The sequence below is a fragment of the Acanthochromis polyacanthus genome, chromosome 16 (genome assembly GCF_021347895.1).
Source record: "Acanthochromis polyacanthus isolate Apoly-LR-REF ecotype Palm Island chromosome 16, KAUST_Apoly_ChrSc, whole genome shotgun sequence".
Classification (NCBI taxonomy): Eukaryota; Metazoa; Chordata; class Actinopteri; family Pomacentridae; genus Acanthochromis; species Acanthochromis polyacanthus.
In genome coordinates, this window is record NC_067128.1 from 10,576,616 (window position 1) to 10,595,520 (window position 18,905).

Genomic DNA, 18,905 nt, shown 5'->3' on the forward strand with positions numbered 1-18,905 from the left:
GGAAAGAGTACGTTTGGCACAAGCAGTGGTGTTGGAGCACCAGGACTACCTGGAGGCTGTCAGGGAACTCACTGATTGGCTGATGACTGCAGGGGAGGAGCTACAGCATTGGTCGGATACATCAGGAGACTCTGCATCGATCAAAAAGAAACTGTCTGAAGTCAGGGTAAGAAAGAGGGTTGCATACAAATTAAGAACATGTTGATCACTTTTACATTTGCAGTAGAAGAGTTTCTACACTGGAATATTTGAACTTTAGCTACAAAAGAAATTACTGGTTTCATCATTCCCAATGAAAACGAACGGTTTCAATAAATTGACAGGCTGTTGCAGAGCTAACAGGTGGCAAGGCTAGCGTGCTGTACAATACAAACAAACAATCTAGCATTAATTTGGATTCACTCAATTTAAAACCAAATGTAGCACTCAATGTTAGAATACCGTGCACCATTTAAGAGGAAAATTTCATCACACAAAGTCCACTAGGCAGCGTTCGTGGAACTTTGTGTCATTCATACAGTGTTCATCAACAGATCAGGTTTGATCAGTTATCTAGGAACTGTAAAGTATTTGGTGATTTCCTTGCCATAAAAACTGAGATTGAAAGTTCACTGATGATTAATGATTCATTTAAACTGTTTATTTGCTGGCGTTTTTGTGTAGGTTTACTGTGGTAAGTGTTAGGTAACTGAACATCTAGCAATATTCTTAGGAGTACATCAGAATAAAACAATAGCGCAGTATCAACAGCACTTATTTTGTAGTAGTATTGCATTTATTATGTGCAAATGAAAACAATTCTAACTGAATTAGCTCCACTCTGAGTTTTAGTCCCACGCATGCTTCAGGTATGTGCCGTTCCTTTGAATCCCGGTTTAAAAGTGTTTTACCTATTATCTCTTGCGTATATAACTGATTGCTTAATCTAATCTTAATGGATTCTCGCTGTGAAGGGGAGAGCAAATTATGTAGGGAATTGGAATTGGTTCTCAGTTTGTTCCCATATCAATGCCAAATATCTCTGTCTCTCCTGATACATTTTCCTGCCAATACATTGGATTACTATCATGCAAAAATAAGAGGTAAAAGAGAAGAGCAATGGAATTAATGCCTACAGTTTTCCCTGCCTGACAATTCTACAATTACAGAGCAGAGAAAATATGTGAGGAGAAATTCATTTGCATTTAAATTTTACACGTGGGCCTTAATTTTCACAATTTAAATGTGTGTTTGCAAAGCCATGGTGTGAAGCATTTCAGTAAAAGAGAAGATATCGTTTCTTGTATACACAAGCTAGCTTTCATTTTCATTTTTCACTCATGGTCTCAACATTAATCTTTGTATCTGTATACTCAAGCACACTACAATGATAAGATGTCGTTTTTTTAGCCCCTTTCAATCCCCCTCTCAGCTCGCTGCTATTGCATCAAACTCAAGTGTTTGCTTTTCATGTCGTCTGCCAACCGAGTGCTACCTTCTCATAGAGAGTGAGGGATGGAGGTGAAGGGGGATGAAGAGGGAGGAAATCAGTATCAGTATAGAGAGAGAAGCCTGAGATTTCAAATGAAAATATGGGACATCAGAATCAAAGAATTAGAGGTAAAGATAAAACGTGATGGAGTCAAAGACGTAAGAGAAAAAGAATATATGGCAGCTTTAAATAGAATAAACTGCACAACCAGAGATTGCTGTTTCTGTAGCCACAGTTTCCGTAGCAACTTTGTTTCCACTATCTCTCTAGGAGCGTGTTGAGTGTCGCCTCCTGGAAGGCCGAGAGCGCCTCAGTCGGGTACGTCGCAGTGCAGCGTCCACAGCGGAGCACACGGCGGCGGGAGGCTGTGAGGCCATGGATCGACAGCTGGGGGCGCTGTCGCATGCTTTGGAGCAGTGGGAGGGGGCCGCCCTAAGGGCCAGGGATGGCCTCGAGGGGGCTCTGGCTGCTGCAGCGGCTTTGGAAGAAGAATACGAGCATCTAACCGCCAAACTGGAGGACGAGTTGAAAGAGTTAGATGGACAACTGAGAGGGTGGAGTCAGGAGCTGGTGAAAGCTGAAGGGCGGAGCAACGGCGAGGAAGCAGTGGAAGGATGGCAGCTGGCTAAGGTAGCATGAAATTTAAATAAACATAATAGTAACACAATGTCTAAATTAGTCTCTGTTAATCTTCTCACCATTGTTTTTTTAAGTAATAAGTGAAAAGTCACTGCTGTGTGTAAAAGCTGACAGTGTCTACTGTGTGGTACTGTACCATCAGAGACGGTGATTAGCCTGTTTAATGGAAAGTCCCCAGAGACACACACTTGCACAGACAGACATACATCCTCTGCATTCAGCTACGCTTCCTCTGCCAGTAATTATCCATTCTATTTGTAAATCCTAAAAACAGATTAGTTTGTAAATCAGCTTTACTGGAATGACGGCGGAGTGACAGCTACAATCCCATCACTTTCCCTGGTTTTCAGCTCATTCTGTCTTCCCCTGCTGTCCCCCTCTACCCCTCCCCCTTTTGTTGTTTTTTTTTTTTTTCCCATTATTTTCCATTATCTTTCCCACCCAAACATCCCCCTAATTGTTTTCCTTATTTTTCTCCTGTCTGTACTGACTTGGTTGGTCTGAAGTGTGCAGAGATGTCTTTCTTGGCTGCAGGCGTTATTTCTTAGATGCTCTTGCTCCTCACCTCCCCTGCTGCTCCTGTTTCTAACCTCCACAGGATGTTTACAGAGTGACAATTTCTCTGTATTGTCAAGGCCATGCCAGCATGTACAGCCACACACTCCTCCCCGGGCTTCTTCGGGCCATCCCTTTCTCCAGTTCTTCTCAATTTAGGGCTGTCAAATAACAGAGGAGGAGTCTTTCCCCTCCTCCGCTTCTCTCTCTCTCCTCCTCCAGCCTACTTCCTGTGTCCAGCCTTGTTTTCGTTACGTGCTTGTTTCAACCAATTCTGCATCTGTGAGGGCTGACAGCTGAATTCCACCAGGAGAGATCGTGAGAGAGAGAGAGAGCGAGAGGGAGGAAAAAATGTGTGAGAGGGAATAAGTGAAAGGAGTGGGAGGAGGGACCGAGAGAAAGTGGTAGAATGATAGGAGGAGGGAGAGAAGGAGAAGAAGGAGAAGAGAGCGCCGAGGTCCACAAGAGCAGCAGAGGGAGGGTTGTTTAATCGTTATACGTCAGAAAGAGAGCGAGCGGGTGAGAGTCAGAGAGAGAGCGAGCTTGTACATATTTCATGGCACAGGATTACATGACTGTGTGAGTGCAGAATGTGAGGCACGCTAGGACGAGCGGGAGAACGTTATCCACAGCTCCTTCCTGGCACACTCCGCGAAGAACAGAAATGCTATTGTACAAGCAGTGCTGTGAGTATGTGCTGGAGCGTGTGTGTGAGTGTGAGAAAAGCAAAAAAAGCAGGGTGTGAATAGGAATGCGAGTTCACTTATAGAAGGGTGTCATGCAGATCCGTACTGTGCGTGTCTCCCCTTGACACAGACACAGTCACACTGAGCCAGCTGGTGTCTGTTCTGTGTTGTTTAGGATATACTGGAGGGCTTGCAGAGTGCCGAGCCGATGGCAGAGAAGTTGAAAGGCCAACTGAATGACCTGGTGCAGTACTCCAGAGACCTGGGCTCGCAATCAGACCGGGTTACCGCGCTCATCAAACAGCACAACAGGTGAGAGGAATCTTTCTGCTTGAGCGAACGCTGAGGAATCTTTCTGTTTGTGCGTTTTTGTGGATGCAAAATGAAAAACAGACGTATTAGATAGAGCTGTGTTGCTGCTTATGGACTTTCAATTAAAATTAATGGTGTCAATAATAATAATAATTCAGGTTACCCTTTTTATGTGCACTTTTAGCCAGAACAGTCTACAGCAGCAGGTAGATGCATCAGAAAAATGCTGTGGACAAGTAATTATAATGTGAATGCTGAGTGCAATGCATCCCAGTGATTTCACAAACATTTGGACCTTCTACGTTTTCATTTGGTTTAATTGCATGTCTGCTTTTAAAATTATGTTTGTTCATACTGTGTTCAGCTTATTTCCTTTTATTGTTTTTAGCTCTGTGTAGTGAGGCTAAAGGCAGCTTGTCTGTAGTATAGATAATAAAGATCCTGTACTATGCTGTCTAACTTATTAACTGTCATTTTGCATGCATGAGCCATGTCATTATATATTGTGAAATGGCAAAGTATTTTGATATTGGAAAAAGTCATATTTTGAAGGTTTAACCCTCCTGTCGTCCTAGCGGGTCAAATTGACCCGTTTTAAATTTTGAAAGTGTGGAAAAAAAAGAAATTTTCACAGTGAAAACTTCCACATTTCAATATTTTTGGGAAGTTTTTCAATATTTTTTGGTGGAAAAAAGAAATGTAAAAAAAAAAATGTTTCTTTGAAAACATTCAGGGGAAAAATCTACCAAAATCCAGCGAAATTCGCTTTTTCGCTGATTCGACTTTTGACCCCCTAAGTTGGAAACTACTGACCTAGAATATATTTTATATATTCGCTGGATTTTGGTTTATTTATTTTTCCCAAATGTTCTTAAATAAAGTATTAGAACTTTTATTGTTATACATGGAATCACTTTAGATATTTTTATAATTTTTTTGAAGATTTTTATTCATTTTTTGAAAATATTTTTATTTCAATTTTCTTTATTTTTTATTTATTGCCAAATTTGGCGATGTTGTAAATTTTTTTTTATAAATTTAGGGAATTTTTTGCTGAATTTTTGGATTTTTTTCAGACAAGGGAACATTAAACCATTTTGCTGTGGCTCAATTTTGGTGCTATAAGGGATGTGTTACGTACATACATCATACAACATATTCTACACAACTTACATACTACATACAACATGAGCTAACATACATTGAAGTGTTTATTCCATAACACAGCAGTAGAAGGAGAGGGTTCTCCCACTGAACAGCTCACGTTAGTACTCAGTTTTACAAGCTTCTTTGTGTTATAGGTGTGTGTGTGTGTGTCGATGTGTGGGTGTGTGTGTGTGGCACCATCTCAGAGTTGCGGTGATGTCAGCCAGAGGATGGTGAAAGGTGACAGAGAGCAACAGCGCCATCAGTTGCTAAGCGACATGTAACTGCCTTCCCTTACCTGTGTTTGTTCCCTGTGTTTTGAGTTCTTCTCAGGTTGATTCTTATGCAAGGTTCAGTGCGATTTTTCAGGAAATTAGACACATCTGAAAGGCCGTTTTTCCCATACTGATACATCGCTCGCTTTAGTCTGTTTACTAAAGCTCTAACTGCCTGCTTTGAAAGAATAACACTGCAAACAAAAGATCATGCATGCACACAGATATACATATTCAATAATATTTATGAACTTCTACAGCAGCACAAATCATCTACTTTCTTTACATAGATGTGATTTTAATGTGCTGCACTGTGACTAACATTTGTTGGCAAAACACCCGAGTGAGGTCAACTTGTTGGAAATGCTTTTGGCAGTTAATTGGCTTCGGCTGCTGATTGGCAAAAACAGCACCTTTCCCTATTCACTTGGCCCTTTAGTCTGTTATAGACTTGGCCTGTGCATACTTTGCACCTGTCCTACATTAAGAAGAGTGAGCAGACAGAATGAAAACGAGAGTCGGAGGAGGAAAAGGCAGCGACTCCCCCCTCCTCTTCATAGCACTTGCCAGATTTTGTCTGTCACAGCAGAAAAAAGTGCTTCTTCTACACCCGTGCTAGCCCCACTGCGTTAGCCTTTCATGCCCTCATCACACCATTAAAACTCAAGGGTATTTGTGTGCATAGGTTTGTGTGTCCATTATTGTGTTTGTGTGTGTTGGAGGTCTGTTACAGCAGGAGGGAGGTGTGTGTTCTTGCCTTGTTTTTGTTTTTTTTCCATGCCTCCCTTTGGACAGCAACTCTTGCTTAAACAGCTGCGCACCTTGTTTCCCTTCTGTCATCCTTTCCATCACTTCTTCGCCTCCCTCCTTTAACCTTCACCCTCTGCCCTCTACATGTGAAACCCTGAGATTCTTTTCTTTTGTTGTCCTGCTTTGTTTTTGTTTTCGGTTGGAATTCAATTATACTGCTCAGCAACACCATAAGTAAACCTTCCATACCTCGGTGTTTTGCGAGTTTAAATAAAGGTTGAATAAATGAATGAATGAAAATGCACAGTTGCGTGTTGAAACAAAAGGAAGTAAATCATGTGACATACATAAATTACACAGCACAGTATCCCAGGAAGCTACATGCATGTTGTACATTCCAAACCTCACAATTTATGTGGTGCAATTTGCCTCATATGTAGGAAGGTGGAAAAAAATGATGGAGAGGTCAGGGTGGTGGAACGCTGTGTTTTTTACACTCTTTCATGCCAGAGAATTATTGACTTTAAAAGTAAAAAAAAAACAAAAAAACTGAGTGTTCATGCAGTTAACTTCTTCCAGTTTCCTTTATTCTTTCTGCCAAAAATCCTACCTGTGTGTGTGTCGGAATTCTTTTTATTTCCTTCAATACGCTACAATACTTGGTGCTATTGATCTGTCTATTTTGCTGCTGTATTCAATGGTTACAGCTATTAATGGTGAAGGACAGATGAACAGCAGCAGAAAAGTCTGTTAAAATAAAACTCACTGAAATCAAAATGTCACAGTCTCCCTTTTGTATCTTGTCACCCTCCATACTAATCTCCTCCATCTCACCGTTTTTCTTATAGCGAGGCAAGCTGTCATGCCTCGTTCTCTACATCTTGTCACCCCTGTGAACTCTTGCCCCAATCATATGTTGCCTCTCAACCCCCTCCCACGCGGTACCCCTTACCACCATCCCCCCACTCGGCCTCTTTGCCCCAGTCCTCATTCCTTCCACTTCACCCACTTTACCATTTCTCCACCTGCCCGTTTCTCATTCCTGCTCACTTCCCAGGCTTGGCTTTATGCTGTTCCTGCGTGATGTGTGTACAGTACGGACAGCATCTGAGCATCTGCACGAGCCTTCTTTGTTTTGACGAACACATGGCCAATAGACGGCAAACACTTCCTTCTGGTTGTAGCTTCTTTTTCTCTTTGTTCATCTCTTGAGGGAGATTCCAACCTGTGAGGAACATGTTAAATGAGTTAAGCCTTTTCTTTCTTACCTCCTCGCAGCCTCAGCCTCCGTGCATCCAGGGAGTGTCAGAATAAGGAGCGCCTGTTAGAGCAGAGGTTCCGTGCTGCCCTGAGAGACTTCCAGCAGTGGTTGGTCAATGCCAAAATCAGCACCGCCAAATGCTTCGATGTGCCGCAGACTGTCACAGAGGCCTCCACCGCTTTGCAGAGGATTCAAGTAAGACTCGTCTTTTTTTCCCCCCTAACTCTTATTTACAGTTGACATCTGTGAAATTGTCAACGTTCTCAAAATGTTGGTGGCATAAAATTGTGGACATGTGCAGTCTTTGGTGGGATGCTTTGCACTACACATTGAAGATATGCGGAAATTGGTATTTTGTTCAGAATATTCAGATGTTACTGCGCTTTCTCAGTTTGGATTCCATTTTTGCTGCTAGAAATAAAAAATGCACCACCTCCTGTGCACCACAGACGTTGTCCCAAAACAGCCCTACCAGACACAGAAAAGCAAATACACACATTTAATCAGATTTTTGTAATATTGTTCAGGGACAGAATGTACTGGAGGAGGAATAGAAAGTAGTATTTTATTTGAATGGAACTGTTTCTAAATATTGCTTTAATCCAGCTTTTTGAGAAAATTACGTTTTTAATAACTTGTTTTGTGCTGGTAGAGTGTTTGCAGGGAAGATAATGACATCCGGTCATAGTCTCATATCTGAGAATTATCACCCAGCATGGCAATATATTCTGTTTTATATTGTCCATTAACCAGCTCCACTGGAGCAGTGATGGTTTCAGAGTCAGCATCTGTTGATAGCAGAGCTAAGGCACTTTCATTTATTCACTTACATAAACCTGAGTTTTTCTCCGCTTTGGGGGCATTGAAGTTGACAAGCTTTTTATCACTGATAAAAAGCTGGTCTGCTCCTAGAGAAGCTTAAAATCTGCATAATTTTGAGTGATATGTCAATCCAGAGCTGCTAATTGCACACCAGTACTAGCTTTGACTTTCTTTGCATAGCGGTGACTGGCCGAGAAAGGACTGCTACTACAAAGAAAAGTCAAGTAATCTAATGTTTGAAGAATCAACTCACCTACAATATGAGATTGCTCCAAGGGATGTCTAAATTAACATGCCCACTGTTTAGTGTCCTCTGGTGGGCTTGTTGGAGTGATGGGACCTGCAGTAGGCAGGATTAACTGGAAATAGGCACATAGCCAAAAGGGATAAGAGAAAGCTCCACAGTGGGGTCTCTCTGTCATTCTCTTCAAAAATATCTCTGTGTGTCTTTCTGAGAAGTCTGTGTCTTTCTCTGACACTCTGTTGGCCTGGCAGCTTCTTCAGAGCACCGCAGGGCCCTGGCTTAGAGTCAGGTGCTTCTCTGTTAAGGTAGACGTCCCTACATCCCTGCACCAGACAGTTAATTACCTCTCAGACACCTGACCACATCCACCAACACATTACCGGCAAGGAAATGTGGTATTACTGTTGAGCTCTTGTGTTAAGACAATACGAACTTGATTGTACTCTTGCTGTTTTGAAACTGCGGTTCAGCAGTGGTAAAACCTCTGATCCATAATTTACATAATGACAGTCACATGGTCACAGAGAAGCGACAGCTCAGAAAGTCAGAACATCCATCCATCCATCCTCTATACACCGCTTTATCCTCACTAGGGTCGCGGGGGGTGCTGGAGCCTAAAGTCAGAACATGCAATGTGAAAAAGATACTTTTCAAAAGGACGATTAAAGAAGGACTTTGTAAGATTTTATGTGTTTACACCTTCAGAAGTTTCTCGACAATCTCTGAGGATGAGAGGGAATTTCATAGAGCATGTGGCAGTGAAGGAGGGAGGAATACAGAGGCAATCATGTTTTATTTATTATTGACTTGGTGAGGAATGTGGAACAATGTTTCCACATGGCTGACCTCCAGGAGGGCCAGCGTGGGAGGGGCAGGGGCATCCATTGTGTCATGCTTAATTGGTGGCATACAGATACATTGGCAGGCTGAGAATTGTGTTAAGTGTGAAAAACATTGTGAATGAATATAGAGTGGCGACAAAAAATAAAGAGACAGTGAGATAAAGAGAGATTGAGGGAGACAGTGAAAGACGCAGACTTTCTGTGTGTGTGTGTGTGTGTGTGTGTGTGTGTGTGTGTGTGTGTGTGTGTGTGTGTGTGTGTGTGAGAATAAGGAGGCTGAAGCTATAGTGTGTGTAAGTGATGTGCTGACTGCACAGATGGTGGAGTGGTCCCTGCTGCGCTACTGTCATCAGCTCAGCTCTGAGGGAGGGATGTCTGTGTGTGTATACTGCATATGCGTGTGTGTCTTAATATGTGTGTACATTGTCAGTGGGTGGGTACAGAGGAGCTATGTAAAAACCCAACGCATTTTAGGCTCACTCTCTTTCCTCGTCTTTAAATGCATCTCTGGGTCAGGATCCTCCTTCTGTCCATGCATATAGAATTAGTAAGAACTCGGTTCCCTGTAATTACTCCGTTTCACAGTGTATAGTAAGATTCTGGGACACTGAAATTAAATCTGTTAGCCATTAGAGACTGGCTATATTGATTTCACTTATCCATCATCCATTGCATGAGAAACAAAAGGCAGAAAAAAAAGTTGAGAGTCGTCATTCAGTCCATTTTTTTTCCTCCTTTCACTTTGACACCCTCCTCCCTTTGTGTGCATGTTTGTGTTAAATAGTCAGAGCTCCTTTGTCTTTGTATCCCCTCAGGAGTTCTTGAGTGACAGGGAGAATGGCCAGGCCAGGCTGAGTACAGTAGGAGCCAGTGGGGAGCTGCTGATGGCTGTAGTGTCCAAAGACAGAGTGGAGGGAATCAAGGCCAAGGTGGCGAATGCTCGAGAGGACTGGAAGAGCCTGATGAATAACCTGCAAATGAGAGAAGATGCGCTCAAGGTTGGTTTGCATTTATTTTTGTTTGGATGCCGTTTTCTTTGCTGAAGTGTCCTCTGAGGAATAAAATCTGACTGACTGTAAGGTGAAATAAAGGTCAGCTGCGTTGTTTAGCTCTTTACATGAGTGCAGACTCATTATCTGTCTGAAATATATCCATCTATGTGGTTGCTCACCTCTTGTCATAATCCATATACTTTTATGTTAAAGCACTAATTTGCTTTGATTTATTGTGAGAAGGAATATTTACTAAATACTAGAGGCTATGCACATGTGCAGATGTCAGTATGGATTTAATGTACATCTTAGATCTGACATCAGATTATAATGAATAAATAATTTCAACTTAACATTAAAATGCTTACCCTGTCTAATAAACTGAATGTATTAGTTTGTGCAGACATGGTTTATAGCAAAATTTTACTACTAATGTGTAAGGCTTGCCCGAATAGTGGTTTCTGGTCTCCGGATATTCAGGCCCTATTAAAGACGAATATCCGAATATTCGTTCCGCCCCGTAACGTCCAACGTCCGAATATTCGGATACCAAAATTAATATCCGGATACCGCCGTAGCGAACGAATATTCGGGTCCAGCCCTACTAATGTGTCACATTTCTAGAACCTGCAGTCCCAGATGACAGAGTTTGAGGCCAGTGCTGAGCCTCTGCAGGACTGGCTTAACAGCACAGAGGTCAGAGTTCAGGAGAGCAGTGCTCGACTCCACGACCTTCCAGCCAAGAAACAGGAGCTCAGCAAACTACAGGTACTTAAGTCATTCATGGTGCTGTCTGCTAGTTTTAACAGTGTTTCATTGCCATTCCTGTAGCAAGAGATTTTGCAACACCTAACGACATTTTAATCCATGCTGTGGGATCCATTTTCCTTGAACTGCTTTACATTAGCGTGTGCCTTTTTACATTTGTCTTTATATCTGCTGTCACTGATGTTGGTTCCTTTCCTCTCCTCACTCAAGTAGACCTTGTCATTACACCATAAATTGCATATTAAGTAGATTTTCCAAGGTTACTAAATAGTAAGCTCTTCATCAGATATGGATCCCTGAAGTACATTTCCAAATCAGTGGGGAAAAGAGAAGGACCTAATTACATTTGTCGAGCACCGCTAGATCAAAATAGAGGAGCGTCTTGACACAATAGTCAGAGGAAAAGTCCAGAAATCTAATTATTTCTCCTTCTGTCACAGCTGAAGCACTGCATAGCTAAAAAGGCCTTTTTTTCAGGATGAGATAACAGCCTCTGCCGCGTCTGACAGAGACAAAAAGGAAGAGAGGCATGAAGCGTTAAAAAGATAAAACTGACAAAGAGAAAAAAAAATATCAAGCCCATCTCAAAGCTCTGCCCTTATCATTGTTGCTATTTTTGTATTTACTCTGTCGCCCGCTGTAGCACTTATCCTCATTGCCTTTTGTCTGGCCCTGCAAGCAATTACATTTCTTCCCTGAACATCTGAAGTACAATACAATACATGCTGTCTTCAGTGTACGAACCTGTGTTGGCAAAATCCTCTTTACCTTTTCACATCTACACCCCCGCCTTTGCATTACTTTATCAACCTTGTGTCTTCCTCTCATTCTGTAATGTGGTGTCTAACTGAATAACAGTTAGACACCACATTACAGAATGTGGTGTCTAACTGAATAACAGTGTTTCTATTTAAAAATGAGCATCAAGAGAAATACTGCTGATGCTTGTATTACGATGTTCTTTTCCCCTGTTTTTATCCACGTATTTTGCTGTGGTCTCGTCACTCTGTCTGTACTTCTGACATGTGAACTCAACCCTGTATCCCTCCTCTGTGCTTTCACGCCGCCTGTCTCTGTCTCCGCTGTCATGAAAAACACATTATTTTGTTGTTGTTTCATTTTACTGCCCTCACACACAACCATCATTTCCAATCTGTCACCCTTAACCCCACACTCCCTCCTCACCCACCTTTTTATTGCTCCACCTGTTCTTGCATCTCCATCTCCTCCTTCTCCTGCCTTATGCCGGTCCAGTGCGTACTGGACGAGATGGCCAGTCGAGAGGTAGAGCTGGGGAGGCTGAGAGAAAGAGCTCATCATCTCTGGGAGGGACAAGCAGCCGGCAAGGGCTTCGTCCACAGAGTATCTCAGCTGTCGGCACAGTACCTGGCCCTCAGCAACTTAACCAAGGTAACACTGCTCTCACACAGTAACCACATGGCCTCCTGTCTTTTCGCCTTACTGTACGCGCGCTTCTGTCACAGAAATGCTGCAGCATGCCTAAACGTGCCTTGCTTGAAAACTTCGGAGCTGTCTGTCCTGCCATTTTGTTCGGTGTTGATCTGTGTGATTGGTTGTGTTAAAGAATATTCCCCAGTTGCACATTAGTCCTGGTTGCCCTAATCAGCTCGCCTCTGGTAAAGATATTGCACCCAAGGAAGTGTTAGTATCCAGAGTAATTTACCTGAGGACAATAATCTATCTCACCTTCAAAAGGTCCCTCTGGTTGCAGCTTCATCAACATAAAGAGGCCAAGGTAGTGTAGCTTACCTTTATCCACTACAGCACTTCTGAAATGTCAGAGCTGGAATGTGTCAATGCTGAAGAAGCTGACCTTTTTGAAGCTCTCATTAGATTGGTCACACTCTTATGATTAATTTGATATATTACAGAACAAAGCATTACACTGACCGCAAAGCACCATTCTCATACCTCAGGACAATGAGAGTACCCCAGCAATGATGAATGGGATTTATTTACTTTGCTGGCTAGCTAGTGGAGTGCTATTTTTAGTTCCTCTTCCCTGCCAGACATGGAGACAGGAAAAGTCATTTAAAATTGCCACTAGTTACTCTAGCTTTTAATTTCTCCACTCTACAGTTAGACAGATGTTAGAAATGTAAGTTTGATGGCTGCAAATAAATATGTTGTGTTTGTGTTGTAATGTGGGGGTGGAAGGGTCTCTGGAGACGTCTGAGAGGAAAAACAAGGCTGTAATTTCAAACAGAACAATTTGAAGACAGTGTTGTTGTGCACCGGAAACGACTGTCCATCATGTTCAACTCAGCGCTAACCTGTTTGTCAGAACCAATATAGTATCTGAAGAGTGTGTTTACAGAGTGTGTTTTAATATGTGAAGGACAAGGCTTCCAGGATTGAGCGCATTGTAGGAGAACACCGCCTCTTCTCTCAAGGACTTAAAGAGCTCCAGGACTGGGTGTGTGAAGCTCAGAGGGTCCTCAACACCTGCATCTCCACCACAACAGACAAGAGCGTGTTGGAGGACAGAATGCTACAACTAGAAGTAAGCACAGACAGAATGGGTGGGAGGATCCTTTAAAGAGATGCAACATAATTTTCAGTGATTGTCAGGAAAGAAAAAAACATTCCAGCGATACAGTTCACCCAGTGTCATGGTTTTAGGAAAACCATTATTGTCAGTGAGATGTGAGTCTCGTAGGAGCTTGAAGACTTTACCAAATCTGTCCTCTCATCTCATTTCACTAACTACAACGTCGAAACATTTCGCCTCCTCTCCTTGCGTCTTAGAATCTTTCTCTAGAGATTCAAGTGGAGGAGACAGACACAGGTACTAAACAAAATTAGACGTCCTCGCTTCATTTATGCCATCCTCACTCCTCCTGCAAGCCTCCTCAATCCTCTGTCCTTAAAGTGCAGTTTAGGAACTGAGATATCTTTTGTGATGACGCAACCAGATTGATTTCTGGACCATGGGCAGAGGGACAGAGGACTGTGGAGTCTAGGAGGCTGAAATTGGTGAAATGAGATGAGCCTTGTGTCTGATTTTATAGCCAAGTACAAATACAGCAGAACATCTGGCATTACAGAAACTACAACTTGGAATGTTTAAAAAATATCAATACGTGAACCGTCAGGACTCCTGGTTTGTATAATATTGCTTAAAATGATGTTGTACAGTAATGGTTCATTTCTGTCACCATATTTATGATTCTCTTAATCTCTGATTATTTCTATCTGACTGTGTAAACACTGCCAGCAGTTCCCCGGAGAAGTCCCTGATTTTTTTTCTGTTAGTCACTGTTGATTCAATCATTGATTGAGATATTTATTTTGAATATGTAAAGACAAGTACCAAGTACATACATACATACATACATACATACATACAAAACAAAATCATAAAGCAAAAGAAATATTCAACGTTCTGGACTAGGTCTGCATATTCAAAAAGGAATGAGAGGAAGTACACAAACTCTCATGGCATCTAAGTTGTGTTTTTTTTTTTTTTTGAGTTGATTTATTTTTTTTACAGAATTTAGTTCCAACAATTTGTTTTTGGCTCTGATAAATGGTGTAATTTTTTCAATTTTTAAAGATAACCTGCCTTTCAAACCTGGCAGTGAGCTTTGGGTTAAAGGGAATTGGAAAAACAAATTTTCAAGATGCCACATCAGACTAAATTATGTCCTTGCAAATATACTGGGGATGCTGGTTCAGAAATGGTTCAGAAAAAGCAAATTGAGGATATTTGTTTCACACTTTATATGCTTACATTTTTAATCTGTTTGTTCACCCCTGTGTCTGTAGGCCTTACTGGCTGCCCGTCAGGAGAGAGAAATCCAGCTAAAAATGCTGCTGACACGGGGAGAAGCAGTGCAGAGGAACACTTCAGCTGAGGGGGTCCCAGTGATTCGTAAACAGATCCAGGACCTCAAGGATTCTTGGGACTCATTGCTTTCTGCCTCAATTCAGTGCAAAAGGTGACAATCAAACAATCAATCTGTCAGTGTTTTGATAAATGGGACTGGGAACTGTCTAGTTTCGCTTGATGGATTTCAACAGGCTGAAAGGTTACCGGGACAATTCAATTTCAATGTTTGCTTGTGTACAATGCGTATCTGTGTTTTTGCACACGCTTGTCTGCTCTCTTTGTATGAACTGCACCATGTTTGTTGTCACAGTCAGTTGGAAGGCGCTCTGTCGCAATGGACCAGCTATCAGGAGGATGTGGATCAGTTTGTTCTGTGGATGGATCGGGTTGAAGAGACACTCAGCTGCTCAGATAGACAGTACTCTGAGATGAGAGACAAGACTGCTAACCTGGGAAAGACGAAGGTGAAGCATGGCGACAATATTGACTAGCCTTAAAAAGCCAGAGTAGATTTAGTAAATTTATCTGCTGCATGGAGATGACTGCGATTTTGTGGAATGTTTTCAACAGCTGCCTTGCTTTTCCGGTTTTTATTTTCTTCCAGAAAAGTGGAATATTGTTTTATGGATTGCTCTTCTTTAGACTCATCCAGTTACATACATTTAGATCCAAGAGCTTCCCAGTTACTACAGATAAACTACAATGATGCCTGTGTTCTAATTTTCAGCTTCTCTATGAGGAAGTATTGAGCCACAGCAGTCCTCTGGAGACCATTGCCACAAAGGGTTCCAATATGGCTGAGCACTACACTACCCAGCAGGAGGTGCAGCAGCTTCAGTGTAGATACAACGCCCTCAAAGAAAAGGCCAAGGTACTTACCCACAACATGTGGCTTTATTTTTTCCTCTCCGGGCATTTGAATAATGAATGACTGCTTTGAGAGTTTTTCTGTGAATGCCTACTTCAAAAATCTCTTCAAAAAATGTAATCCCACAAAAATATTAGAAAGCGTGACCTGCGTGTTCAAAACTTTATTCACTTCTATTTAAATCATTTAAAATTCATGACATATGTTTGTCTCCCGATGTAAGCACAAATACATTTTTATGATGGTTTTGATTTCAAAGACATTTTAAATATACATTCAGATTGTGATTTTAAGTGTACCATCCCGTTTTACCGGCATACAATGACGCTTTTCAAAAACACCACTGTACTTAAATTTGCAGTGTTCAGTGTTTAATGCCGTACTATTTTATCAATGCATACCTTGTCCCCAACATTTTGTTTTGCAGAATGCAGTTAGTAAGGCCAAGGGGCTGGTGCTAGTTCATCAGGAATATCAAAGGGGCTTGCATGTGTTTGAGGACTGGCTGGAGCAGGAGCAGGGCTCTCTGGCCTCGTTGTCTCATCCAGAAGGAAACGTGGATACACTTGAGAAAGCGCTGCAACAGCTACAGGTATTGATGCTTTGTGTGCAGTGGAGGACGTACAAATATAGGGGAAAGCTTTGCATTATTACTGTGCACTCTTCAGTAACACAGTTTCTTTATTATCCTTTTATTTTCTTCTAAGGTCCTGCAGGAACACTGTTCAAATGGCCAGTCTTTGCTCTCATCTGTGCTGACAAGCAGAGAAACAGTAATCCCCTGGGGTATACCTCAGATTGAGGACCGAGCCCTGGATACTGCTCAGCGAGAGTGGGGAGCTTACCAGAGCCGCCTGGAGGAGACTCAGGCCCAGCTCCACTCCACACTGACCCGCCTCAGACAGATGGGCCATAGATTCCTAAACCTGGCTCATTGGCTGGAGGAGATGGAGAAAGTGGCAAATATCAGATGTAACCGGAGGTCAGACAGAACCACCAAGCAGACTCAACTGAAGAAACTCCAGGTCAGAGAAAGAACATTTAATATATCTGCTCTTATTATTTCACACATCTGTCAATACTGTCAAGCTCAAGGGAACATGAGCACACATTGACCTGCAACAGCTCAAGACACTATATTAATACAGGAAATGTTTGTTGTCCAGTTCCTGAAATCCATGTATTTACTTTCTTGACCATTTGACCAGGATCAGTCGTAAAGCAACCAATGCAGACTTTAGAAAGTTGTTTTTCCCAGCCAAGAAATAGTCCAGTGAACAGCAAAATGGCCTTTTTAGTATGGATTATATCAATAGAATACAACATATGAATCATTTAACTTTGTAGATGATAAACTGGAACTGGCCAGAGAACCTGAGCTTGTTGGCAGGTTTGTGTTACCTTGCAAAGGTAACAAAAAACAGTTGTACCCCCTTTCCATTCTTTATGCTAAGCTAAGTTAGCCAGGTGCTGGCAGTAAACATTCTTACACTTTATCCGATTCCTGACTAGATTGTAAATAAGTGTATTTCCCAAAATGTCAAACTTTACCACATATATCAACTTACTGTGACTGTATGTTATTCCTTCTGTTAATATTTCTGCAAACATTCTTTTCTCTTGCACTTTTATTTACACACTGGGATACATATCTTAAGTCAGAAATAACACTTGATTATGCTATACACCACATACTTGTTTTAATACAACATTTATGACGGGAAGAAGAACATCTATCAGCTCATCTTTTCTTAAAGCTACAGTAGGCAGACACCTATTAGTTATACATGCTTTATCCTGTATCGTGTTGCAGGGAGCTGAAGTCTGCCCAAGCTGACACTAAGCAGGAGGTTACTACACTCAGCACAGGTTAGGCAGAAAAGGAGGAAAAGCAGAACAAAACCCCCCATCAAAATCTGAAAAACACATCCCACTCTTGCAGATCTTCTGTCTCTGTTTTAAGATGAGCCCACCTTTCAAAAATACCCTAATTAAAAGTGAATATTCATTTATGGCTTCACCTAGAATTCAAACCCCACTCTCATGAATGAGGGTCCACCGTCTAACCGATTGCACCACCGCACTGTAGTCTCATTGCAAACTATGTTGCTCTTTACACTTTCTCATCTGATTCAATGAAAAATCCTTTGATTGGCTAAGAGCTCGTCATATGTACAAATTTTTCTAAACCCAAAGCCAGGAAAGGGAGAAGAACTCTAAATCTCAGATCACTTGAATTGGACAATGTTGAATGGTTAGAATGGATTTTTGCCTAATTTTACCAAGAAAATACTGCCTATTCAGGCTTTAATACTAATTACAGTCCGCATATGGAAAAGTGCTAATGTAAAAAAAAATCTAAGTACATTTTAGTGGCTTTATATGAATCCTGTCAAGAATGCCTTTCACTCAGATTCCTCATTTGACTGTCATTCACATAAAGACAGCTCCCAAAACAGAGCTCTAATTTACTCACTCAGGATTCAGCCACAACAATATACAAGCCAATGATAAGATTTTGCCTGTCAGAATGAGTTATGAAGCATTGTGTCTCTTTGTACAAAAACACATCCTTTTTTTTTTTTTTCATTTCAAGTAAAGCAGCAGTATTCCTCTGCTTGGCCTCCTCCTGTTTGCGCATGCTTCCTGCTAGTGTCAGAATGTCAGACAGTCTCAGTATTTTCCTTCCTTGCATTTAGAGCAACACACTCACACTCATACACAGTCTCTGGGAACCATGTCTTGTAGTCAGTGATGTAAACTTGTATCTCATTTTGTTTTTTCTCCGATGTTTGTCTACTTGTATTTTGTCGTAAAAAAAAAAACATATAGCAGGCAGTTAAAAATACATCATTGATAATAATTCTAATATGTTAATTTATCGTTTTTTCTGTGTCCCTATCGACCAGGGTTGCCTTGATGCGGTGCTAGCACGGCAGGGAGAAGTTGATGGCCTCTCAACTCTGGCCCAGCAGGTTCTGGAGGAAACCTACATCAGTAGCCGTGTCAGTGTTACTGCCACCCAGCTCACTGCCCGCTATCATTCCCTGCTGCTCAACATACAGGTTTGACACACAAATTCATATATCTATAACACTTTTGTAGTTTTGGAATACACTTACCTATACGTATGCTGGTTCAGTGAAAGATTCAAAAAGTTACATACTCAGTGTAATTAATACCTGCTTTAGTTATCACAATTATTTGAAGACAGTAAAAATAAAGGGTCAGATGCTTATTTAAGTAGCATAAAATGAATAGTTATTCCTTTGGCTATTCAGCACTCAAACTATATGTGTTGGATTTGTTCCTCTGTGTTGATAGAAGTTGATGATTCTTCCGACTGTTCTCTGTTGCTTCAAGATTCCTTTAAAGCCATTTTCCTTTAAACATCTGCATACGTAGTAGAACAACAAAAATG

The 18,905-nt window shown here is 41.5% G+C and overlaps 1 protein-coding gene across 1 annotated transcript in view; it reads left to right on the forward strand.

The window, feature by feature from the left end:
• Window positions 1-18,905, forward strand: part of syne1a (spectrin repeat containing, nuclear envelope 1a) — a 131,769-nt gene that overhangs the window by 42,695 nt on the left and 70,169 nt on the right. Inside the window, 14 exon segments of the mRNA XM_051960973.1 lie at window positions 2-166; window positions 1,742-2,101; window positions 3,527-3,663; window positions 7,113-7,290; window positions 9,819-10,001; window positions 10,620-10,763; window positions 12,018-12,173; window positions 13,123-13,287; window positions 14,553-14,725; window positions 14,927-15,080; window positions 15,344-15,487; window positions 15,912-16,076; window positions 16,192-16,509; window positions 18,394-18,549. Coding sequence (XP_051816933.1) covers window positions 2-166; window positions 1,742-2,101; window positions 3,527-3,663; window positions 7,113-7,290; window positions 9,819-10,001; window positions 10,620-10,763; window positions 12,018-12,173; window positions 13,123-13,287; window positions 14,553-14,725; window positions 14,927-15,080; window positions 15,344-15,487; window positions 15,912-16,076; window positions 16,192-16,509; window positions 18,394-18,549 — 2,598 coding nt within the window.